The sequence below is a fragment of the Nerophis lumbriciformis genome, linkage group LG25 (assembly GCF_033978685.3).
Source record: "Nerophis lumbriciformis linkage group LG25, RoL_Nlum_v2.1, whole genome shotgun sequence".
Taxonomy (NCBI): Eukaryota; Metazoa; Chordata; class Actinopteri; order Syngnathiformes; family Syngnathidae; genus Nerophis; species Nerophis lumbriciformis.
In genome coordinates, this window is record NC_084572.2 from 37656003 (window position 1) to 37667612 (window position 11610).

General features: G+C 38.3%; 1 protein-coding gene across 1 annotated transcript; it reads left to right on the forward strand.

Moving 5' to 3' along the window:
• Positions 1-224: 224 nt before the first annotated feature.
• commd1 (copper metabolism (Murr1) domain containing 1) lies at positions 225-11297 on the forward strand. The gene is made up of 3 exons (XM_061984604.1): positions 225-426; positions 10658-10933; positions 10991-11297. The coding sequence occupies exons 1-3, from the start codon at positions 253-255 to the stop codon at positions 11096-11098; spliced, it is 558 nt and encodes a 185-aa protein (XP_061840588.1). The 5' UTR covers positions 225-252; the 3' UTR covers positions 11099-11297.
• The last annotated feature ends 313 nt before the right edge of the window (positions 11298-11610 follow it).

The window sequence follows — 11610 nt, forward strand, 5'->3', positions numbered from 1 at the left end:
ATACTGTGCAAGTATTTTGACGCATGCGCAAACGGATCGGACAGTGACGTCGTTTTGTTTTGCCTTTTCGTTGCTTTAATGGTGAATGCTCTCGATATTTTTATGTTCACTTTTTTTTTTTTTTTTTTTTTTAAAGTATTAAATATTCCGTTTATTTCCATGTTCGTATCGTTGGTGTTTGTTTTGTATCACATTGTTGTCGAAATAAAGTTGTGGGGAAAAAAAAAAAAAAAAAAAAAAGACCTGACCAAGATGGCGGAGGCGGAAGCTAGCAGAAGTCTGCTTGCGCTGCTCAATGGCGTCGCTCAGCAACTTTACTACGGCAAGAGTGAGGTGACGGAGGAAATGTTACACGGCCAGCTCTTCCCCGACATGACCCGGGAACACTTTAAGGCCTTCTACCACAAAATGAGAGCACTTTTAAAGGTACACGACGTCGCTAGCCGCTCTTTTTTCGAAACACGCCTTCGTTAATATTATTGTGTTGAATTGTTATAGTTGTGTTTTTGCTTCCAGTTAATAGTCAATAGTAGTGATGGGTTGATGAGGCGTCATGAAGCGTTTCGAAACATTGCAAAACTGTATTGATACTGTGTCGATACTGTGTCACTAAATACTGACATCTGCTGGACGTTAAAAATCCCTACAGGCAACCTATGGACCGACTCAACTGACACTGATTTGATGCCCTAGTACAGGGGTCACCAAACCAAAAACTACTTCTTGGGTACTGATTAATGCGAAGGGCTACCAGTTTGATACACACTTAAATAAATAAATATATTGTCATTTGTAAGTTACACGTAAGTGTGATTTAAACAAGAATAGCTAAATAAATACATTTATATACAGTGGGGCAAAAAAGTATTTAGTCAGCCACCGATTGTGCAAGTTCTCCCACTTAAAATGATGACAGAGGTCTGTAATTTTCATCATAGGTACACTTCAACTGTGAGAGACAGATTGTGAAAAAAAAATCCAGGAATTCACATTGTAGGAATTTTAAAGAATGTATTTGTAAATTCCATCCATCCATCCATCCATCTTCTTCCGCTTATCCGAGGTCGGGTCGCGGGGGCAGCAGCCTAAGCAGGGAAGCCCAGACTTCCCTCTCCCCAGCCACTTCGTCCAGTTCCTCCCGGGGGATCCCGAGGCGTTCCCAGGCCAGCCGGGAGACATAGTCTTCCCAACGTGTCCTGGGTCTTCCTCGTGGCCTCCTACCGGTCGGACATGCCCTAAACACCTCCTTAGGGAGGCGCTCGGGTGGCATCCTGACCAGATGCCCGAACCACCTCATCTGGCTCCTCTCGATGTGGAGGAGCAGCGGCTTTACTTTGAGCTCCCCCCGGATGGCAGAGCTTCTCACCCTATCTCTAAGGGAGAGCCCCGCCACCCGGCGGAGGAAACTCATTTCGGCCGCTTGTACCCGTGATCTTGTCCTTTCGGTCATAACCCAAAGCTCATGACCATAGGTGAGGATGGGAACGTAGATCGACCGGTAAATTGAGAGCTTTGCCTTCCGGCTCAGCTCCTTCTTCACCACAACGGATCGATACAGCGTCCGCATTACTGAAGACGCCGCACCGATCCGCCTGTCGATCTCACCATCCACTCTTCCCTCACTCGTGAACAAGACTCCGAGGTACTTGAACTCCTCCACTTGGGGCAAGATCTCCTCCCCAACCCGGAGATGGCACTCCACCCTTTTCCGGGCGAGAACCATGGACTCGGACTTGGAGGTGCTGATTCTCATCCCAGTCGCTTCACACTCGGCTGCGAACCGATCCAGTGAGAGCTGAAGATCCTGGCCAGATGAAGCCATCAGGACCAAATCATCTGCAAAAAGCAGAGACCTAATCCTGCAGCCACCAAACCGGATCCCCTCAACGCCTTGACTGCGCCTAGAAATTCTGTCCATAAAAGTTATGAACAGAATCGGTGACAAAGGGCAGCCTTGGCGGAGTCCAACCCTCACCGGAAACGTGTCCGACTTACTGCCGGCAATGCGAACCAAGCTCTGACACTGATCATACAGGGAGCGGACCGCCACAATCAGACAGTCCGAAACCCCATACTCTCTGAGCACTCCCCACAGGACTTCCCGAGGGACACGGTCGAATGCCTTCTCCAAGTCCACAAAGCACATGTAGACTGGTTGGGCAAACTCCCATGCACCCTCAAGGACCCTGCCGAGAGTATAGAGCTGGTCCACAGTTCCACGACCAGGACGAAAACCACACTGTTCCTCCTGAATCCGAGGTTCGACTATCCGGCGTAGCCTCCTCTCCAGTACACCTGAATAGACCTTACCGGGAAGGCTGAGGAGTGTGATCCCACGATAGTTAGAACACACCCTCCGGTTCCCCTTATTTGTAAATTATGGTGGAAAATAAGTATTTGGTCACTTCAAACAAGGAAGATCTCTGGCTCTCACAGACCTGTAACTTCTTCTTTAAGAAGCTCTTCTGTCCTCCACTCATTACCTGTATTAATGGCCCCTGTTTGAACTGGTTATCTGTATAAAAGACACCTGTCCACAGCCTCAAACAGTCAGACTCCAAACTCCACTATGGCCAAGACCAAGGAGCTGTCGAAGGACACCAGGAAAAGAATTGTAGACCTGCACCAGACTGTGAAGAGTGGATCTACAATAGGCAAGCAGCTTGGTGTGAAAAAAATCAACTGTGGGAGCAATTATCAGAAAATGGAAGACATACAAGACCACTGATAATCTCCCTCGATCTGGGGCTCCACGCAAGATCTCATCCCGTGGGGTCAAAATGATCATGAGAACGGTGAACAAAAATCCCAGAACCACACGGGGGGACCTGCTGAATGACCTGCAGAGAGCTGGGACCAAAGTAACAAAGGTTACCATCAGTAACACACTACGCCGACAGGGAATCAAATCCTGCAGTGCCAGACGTGTCCCCCTGCTTAAGCCAGTGCATGTCCAGGCCCGTCTGAAGTTTGCCAAAGAGCACATGGATGATACAGCAGAGGATTGGGAGAATGTCATGTGGTCAGATGAAACCAAAATAGAACTTTTTGGTATAAACTCAACTCGTCGCGTTTGGAGGAAGAAGAATACTGAGTTGCATCCCAAGAACACCATACCTACTGTGAAGCATGGGGGTAGAAACATCATGCTTTGGGGCTGTTTTTCTGCTAAGGGGACAGGCCGACTGATCCGTGTTAAGGAAAGAATGAATGGGGCCATGTATCGTGAGATTTTGAGCCAAAACCTCCTTCCACCAGTGAGAGCTTTGAAGATGAAACGTGGCTGGGTCTTCCAGCATGACAATGATCCCAAACACACCGCCCGGGTAACGAAGGAGTGGCTCCGTAAGAAGCATTTGAAAGTCCTGGAGTGGCCTAGCCAGTCTCCAGACCTCAACCCCATAGAAAATCTGTGGAGGGAGTTGAAAGTCTGTGTTGCTCGGCGACAGCCCCAAAACATCACTGCTCTCGAGAAGATCTGCATGGAGGAATGGGCCAAAATACCAGCTACTGTGTGTGCAAACCTGGTAAAGACCTATAGTAATCGTTTGACCTCTGTAATATAACCTTTGTTGGCAATAACAAAGTATTGAGTTTAATTTTTGTTATTGACCAAATACTTATTTTCCACCATAATTTACAAATAAATTCTTTAAAAATCCTACAATGTGAATTCCTGGATTTTTTTTTCACATTCTGTCTCTCACAGTTGAAGTGTACCTATGATGAAAATTACAGACCTCTCATCATTTTAAGTGGGAGAACTTTCACAATTGGTGGCTGACTAAATACTTTTTTGCCCCACTGTATATATAAAAAAATGGGTATTTCTGTCTGTCATTCCGTCGTACATTTTCTTTTCCTTTTACGGAATTTTTTTTTGTAGAGAATAAATGATGAAAAAAACACTTAATTGAACGGTTTAAAAGAGGAGAAAACACGAAAAAATTTAAAATAAAATTCAATTTCGACTCTTTAAAATAAATAAATTTATATATATATATATAAAAAAATGGGTATTTCTGTCTGTCATTCCGTCGTACATTTTTTTTTTCCTTTTACGGAAGGTTTTTTGTAGAGAATAAATGATGAAAAAAACACTTAATTGAACAGTTTAAAAGAGGAGAAAACACGAAAATTTTAAAATAAAATTAAATTTCGACTCTTTAAAATAAATAAATGTGTATATATATATATATAAAAAAATGGGTATTTCTGTCTGTCATTCCGTCGTACATTTTTTTTTCCCTTTTACGGAAGGTTTTTTGTAGAGAATAAATGATGAAAAAAACACTTAATTGAACGGTTTAAAAGAGGAGAAAACACGAAAAAATTTAAAATAAAATTCAATTTCGACTCTTTAAAATAAATACATTTATATATATATATATAAAAAAATGGGTATTTCTGTCTGTCATTCCGTCGTACATTTTTTTTTTCCTTTTACGGAAGGTTTTTTGTAGAGAATAAATGATGAAAAAAACACTTAATTGAACGGTTTAAAAGAGGAGAAAACACGAAAAAATTTAAAATAAAATTCAATTTCGACTCTTTAAAATAAATAAATTTATATATATATATATAAAAAAATGGGTATTTCTGTCTGTCATTCCGTCGTACATTTTTTTTTTCCTTTTACGGAAGGTTTTTTGTAGAGAATAAATGATGAAAAAAACACTTAATTGAACGGTTTAAAAGAGGAGAAAACACGAAAAAATTTAAAATAAAATTAAATTTCGACTCTTTAAAATAAATAAATGTATATATATATATATATATAAAAAAATGGGTATTTCTGTCTGTCATTCCGTCGTACATTTTTTTTTTCCTTTTACGGAAGGTTTTTTTGTAGAGAATAAATGATGAAAAAAACACTTAATTGAACGGTTTAAAAGAGGAGAAAACACGAAAAAATTTAAAATAAAATTCAATTTCGACTCTTTAAAATAAATAAATGTATATATATATATAAAAAAATGGGTATTTCTGTCTGTCATTCCGTCGTACATTTTTTTTTTCCTTTTACGGAAGGTTTTTTGTAGAGAATAAATGATGAAAAAAACACTTAATTGAACGGTTTAAAAGAGGAGAAAACACGAAAAAATTTAAAATAAAATTCAATTTCGACTCTTTAAAATAAATAAATTTATATATATATATATAAAAAATGGGTATTTCTGTCTGTCATTCCGTCGTACATTTTTTTTTCCCTTTTACGGAAGGTTTTTTTGTAGAGAATAAATGATGAAAAAAACACTTAATTGAACGGTTTAAAAGAGGAGAAAACACGAAAAAATTTAAAATAAAATTCAATTTCGACTCTTTAAAATAAATAAATGTATATATATATATAAAAAAATGGGTATTTCTGTCTGTCATTCCGTCGTACATTTTTTTTTTCCTTTTACGGAAGGTTTTTTGTAGAGAATAAATGATGAAAAAAACACTTAATTGAACGGTTTAAAAGAGGAGAAAACACGAAAAAAATTTAAAATAAAATTCAATTTCGACTCTTTAAAATAAATAAATTTATATATATATATATATATATATATATATATATATATAAAAAATGGGTATTTCTGTCTGTCATTCCGTCGTACATTTTTTTTTCCCTTTTACGGAAGGTTTTTTGTAGAGAATAAATGATGAAAAAAACACTTAATTGAACGGTTTAAAAGAGGAGAAAACACGAAAAAATTTAAAATAAAATTCAATTTCGACTCTTTAAAATAAATAAATTTATATATATATATATAAAAAAATGGGTATTTTTGTCTGTCATTCCGTCGTACATTTTTTTTTTCCTTTTACGGAAGGTTTTTTGTAGAGAATAAATGATGAAAAAAACACTTAATTGAACGGTTTAAAAGAGGAGAAAACACGAAAAAATTTAAAATAAAATTTTGAAACATAGTTTATCTTCAATTTCGACTCTTTAAAATTCAAAACTCAACCGACAAAAAGAAGAGAAAAACTAGCTAATTTGAATATTTTTGAAAAAATTAAAAAAAATAATTTATGGAACATCATTAGTAATTTTTCCTAATTAAGATACATTTTAGAATTTTGATGACATGTTTTTAAATTGGTTAAAATCCAATCTGGCACTTTGTTAGAATATTTAACAAATTGGACCAAGCTATATTTCTAACAAAGACAAATCAGTATTTCTTCTAGATTTTCCAGAACAAGAATTTTAAAAGAAATTCAAAATACTTTGAAATAAGATTTAAATTTGATTCTTGTTACATCTAGTCTTGGACTTAGATTGGTCACATCTAGTCTTAGACTTAGATTGTTACATCTAGTCTTAGACTTAGATTGTTACATCTAGTCTTAGACTTAGATTGGTCACATCTAGTTTTAGACTTTGATTGGTCACATCTAGTCTTAGACTTCGATTGGTCACATCTAGTCTTAGACTTAGATTGGTCACATCTAGTCTTAGACTTAGATTGTTACATCTAGTGTTAGACTTAGATTGTTACATCTAGTCTTAGACTTAGATTGGTCACATCTAGTCTTAGACTTAGATTGTTACATCTAGTCTTAGACTTAGATTGGTCACATCTAGTCTTAGACTTAGATTGTTACATCTAGTGTTAGACTTAGATTGTTACATCTAGTCTTAGACTTAGATTGGTCACATCTAGTCTTAGACTTAGATTGTTACATCTAGTCTTAGACTTAGATTGGTCACATCTAGTCTTAGACTTAGATTGTTACATCTAGTGTTAGACTTAGATTGTTACATCTAGTCTTAGACTTAGATTGGTCACATCTAGTCTTAGACTTAGATTGTTACATCTAGTCTTAGACTTAGATTGGTCACATCTAGTCTCAGACTTCGATTGGTCACATCTAGTTTTAGACTTTGATTGGTCACATCTAGTCTTAGACTTCGATTGGTCACATCTAGTCTTAGACTTCGATTGGTCACATCTAGTCTTAGACTTAGATTGTTACATCTAGTGTTAGACTTAGATTGTTACATCTAGTCTTAGACTTAGATTGGTCACATCTAGTCTTAGACTTAGATTGGTCACATCTAGTCTTAGACTTAGATTGTTACATCTAGTGTTAGACTTAGATTGTTACATCTAGTCTTAGACTTAGATTGGTCACATCTAGTCTTAGACTTAGATTGTTACATCTAGTCTTAGACTTAGATTGGTCACATCTAGTCTTAGACTTAGATTGGTCACATCTAGTCTTAGACTTAGATTGTTACATCTAGTGTTAGACTTAGATTGTTACATCTAGTCTTAGACTTAGATTGGTCACATCTAGTCTTAGACTTAGATTGTTACATCTAGTCTTAGACTTAGATTGGTCACATCTAGTCTTAGACTTAGATTGTTACATCTAGTCTTAGACTTAGATTGGTCACATCTAGTCTTAGACTTAGATTGTTACATCTAGTGTTAGACTTAGATTGTTACATCTAGTCTTAGACTTAGATTGGTCACATCTAGTCTTAGACTTAGATTGTTACATCTAGTCTTAGACTTAGATTGGTCACATCTAGTCTCAGACTTCGATTGGTCACATCTAGTTTTAGACTTTGATTGGTCACATCTAGTCTTAGACTTCGATTGGTCACATCTAGTCTTAGACTTCGATTGGTCACATCTAGTCTTAGACTTCGATTGTTACATCTAGTGTTAGACTTAGATTGTTACATCTAGTCTTAGACTTAGATTGGTCACATCTAGTCTTAGACTTAGATTGTTACATCTAGTCTTAGACTTAGATTGGTCACATCTAGTCTTAGACTTAGATTGTTACATCTAGTGTTAGACTTAGATTGTTACATCTAGTCTTAGACTTAGATTGGTCACATCTAGTCTTAGACTTAGATTGTTACATCTAGTCTTAGACTTAGATTGGTCACATCTAGTCTTAGACTTAGATTGGTCACATCTAGTCTTAGACTTAGATTGTTACATCTAGTGTTAGACTTAGATTGTTACATCTAGTCTTAGACTTAGATTGGTCACATCTAGTCTTAGACTTAGATTGTTACATCTAGTCTTAGACTTAGATTGTCACATCTAGTCTTAGACTTAGATTGTTACATCTAGTGTTAGACTTAGATTGTTACATCTAGTCTTAGACTTAGATTGGTCACATCTAGTCTTAGACTTAGTTGTTACATCTAGTCTTAGACTTAGATTGGTCACATCTAGTCTTAGACTTAGATTGTTACATCTAGTCTTAGACTTAGATTGGTCACATCTAGTCTTAGACTTAGATTGTTACATCTAGTGTTAGACTTAGATTGTTACATCTAGTCTTAGACTTAGATTGGTCACATCTAGTCTTAGACTTAGATTGTTACATCTAGTCTTAGACTTAGATTGGTCACATCTAGTCTCAGACTTCGATTGGTCACATCTAGTTTTAGACTTTGATTGGTCACATCTAGTCTTAGACTTCGATTGGTCACATCTAGTCTTAGACTTCGATTGGTCACATCTAGTCTTAGACTTCGATTGTTACATCTAGTGTTAGACTTAGATTGTTACATCTAGTCTTAGACTTAGATTGGTCACATCTAGTCTTAGACTTAGATTGTTACATCTAGTCTTAGACTTAGATTGGTCACATCTATTCTTAGACTTAGATTGTTACATCTAGTGTTAGACTTAGATTGTTACATCTAGTCTTAGACTTAGATTGGTCACATCTAGTCTTAGACTTAGATTGTTACATCTAGTCTTAGACTTAGATTGGTCACATCTAGTCTTAGACTTAGATTGGTCACATCTAGTCTTAGACTTAGATTGTTACATCTAGTGTTAGACTTAGATTGTTACATCTAGTCTTAGACTTAGATTGGTCACATCTAGTCTTAGACTTAGATTGTTACATCTAGTCTTAGACTTAGATTGTCACATCTAGTCTTAGACTTAGATTGTTACATCTAGTCTTAGACTTAGATTGGTCACATCTAGTCTTAGACTTAGATTGTTACATCTAGTCTTAGACTTAGATTGGTCACATCTAGTCTTAGACTTAGATTGTTACATCTAGTGTTAGACTTAGATTGTTACATCTAGTCTTAGACTTAGATTGGTCACATCTAGTCTTAGACTTAGATTGTTACATCTAGTCTTAGACTTAGATTGGTCACATCTAGTCTCAGACTTCGATTGGTCACATCTAGTTTTAGACTTAGATTGGTCACATCTAGTCTTAGACTTTGATTGGTCACATCTAGTGTTAGACTTAGATTGTTACATCTAGTCTTAGACTTAGATTGGTCATATCTAGTCTCAGACTTCGATTGGTCACATCTAGTTTTAGACTTAGATTGGTCACATCTAGTCTTAGACTTTGATTGGTCACATCTAGTGTTAGACTTAGATTGTTACATCTAGTCTTAGACTTAGATTGGTCACATCTAGTCTCAGACTTCGATTGGTCACATCTAGTTTTAGACTTAGATTGGTCACATCTAGTCTTAGACTTTGATTGGTCACATCTAGTGTTAGACTTAGATTGTTACATCTAGTCTTAGACTTAGATTGGTCATATCTAGTCTCAGACTTCGATTGGTCACATCTAGTTTTAGACTTCGATTGGTCACATCTAGTCTTAGACTTAGATTGTTACATCTAGTGTTAGACTTAGATTGTTACATCTAGTCTTAGACTTAGATTGGTCACATCTAGTCTTGGACTTAGATTGTTACATCTAGTCTTGGACTTAGATTGTTACATCTAATCTTAGACTTAGATTGGTCACATCTAGTCTTAGACTTAGATTGGTCACATCTAGTCTTAGACTTCGATTGGTCACATCTAGTCTTAGACTTAGATTGTTACATCTAGTCTTAGACTTTGATTGGTCACATCTAATCTTGGACTTAGATTGGTCACATCTAGTCTTAGACTTCGATTGGTCACATCTAGTCTTAGACTTAGATTGGTCACATCTAGTCTTAGACTTCGATTGGTCACATCTAGTCTTAGACTTAGATTGGTCACATCTAGTCTTAGACTTAGATTGGTCACATCTAGTCTTAGACTTAGATTGGTCACATCTAGTCTTGGACTTAGATTGGTCACATCTAGTCTTAGACTTCGATTGGTCACATCTAGTCTTAGACTTCGATTGGTCACATCTAGTGTTAGACTTAGATTGGTCACATCTAGTCTTAGACTTAGATTGTTACATCTAGTCTTAGACTTAGATTGGTCACATCTAGTCTTAGACTTAGATTGGTCACATCTAGTGTTAGACTTAGATTGTTACATCTAGTCTTAGACTTAGATTGGTCACATCTAGTCTTAGACTTCGATTGGTCACATCTAGTCTTAGACTTCGATTGGTCACATCTAGTCTTAGACTTCGATTGGTCACATCTAGTCTTAGACTTAGATTGGTCACATCTAGTCTTAGACTTAGATTGGTCACATCTAGTCTTAGACTTAGATTGGTCACATCTAGTCTTAGACTTAGATTGGTCACATCTAGTCTTAGACTTAGATTGGTCACATCTAGTGTTAGACTTAGATTGGTCACATCTAGTCTTAGACTTAGATTGGTCACATCTAGTCTTAGACTTAGATTGTTACATCTAGTCTTAGACTTAGATTGGTCACATCTAGTCTTAGACTTGAACGCAGACGTCTGCCCGTCCTCACAGTCCATTGCCACGGCCGACATGGACCACGCCCAGCTGGAGGCCTTTCTCACCGCCCAGACCAGGAAGCAAGGGGCGGGCGGCGCCGACCCCGAGCAGGCCGCCGCCCTCGCTCGCTTCTGGAAGATTCACCGTGTCCGCGTGAGGGAGAGCCTGCTGTCCCACAGCCGCTGGGAGCCTGGACTCAGGGGTCTGTCCTGGAGGGTGGACCTCCAGACGGCGGCCGGCAGAGGCCCCCTGGCTCTGATGGAGATGGAGCTGGGCGGTAGCGGCGGCCAGGTGAGACCTTCTCAAGGAACCAGGGTACGACCCAGCTGAGGAACTTTTGTCTTTCAGGACTCTCAGTTTGTGTGCGTGGAGATGGACGAGGACAAGGTCCACGAGGTGCTCAAGAAGATGGCCGAGGTCCAGGCCAGCATTGACGCCATCCTTCAGCGCACCTGACTCGCCCGTTTAGACCGCCTCGCCCTGACTAAGCCAGTCTCATACGTGAAGATTCCAGAGACATTGCAGAGCCTCGCTGACCATTCCCCAACCTTGAAGACCTGGACAACCTGAGAACAAAAACTATTGAGACCAGCTCTGTTGTTGTTGTTGTTGTTGTTGTTGTTGTCATGTGACTTCAATAAACATCTACAGCCTTGTTGTGTGACAGCTGGCTGTTAGACGTCCAAGTCTTCTAACCACCACCCGGCAGCAGCAAGGGGGTGAAGTGTTTTGCCCAAGGACACGTCGGCCGTGACCAGGATGACAGAAGCTGGATACGAACCAGGAACCCTCAAGTTGCCAAACATTAGCATTAGCCACTATAACACGTTTACATCCAAGTTTCTGTTAGTGTTAGCCACGTTAGCACCTTTAAATGAAATTGTTAGCATTTGCCACATAGCACCTTGACATCGACGTGTCTTTTAGCATTAGCCATTTTAGCACCTTGACATCGAAGTGTCTGTTAG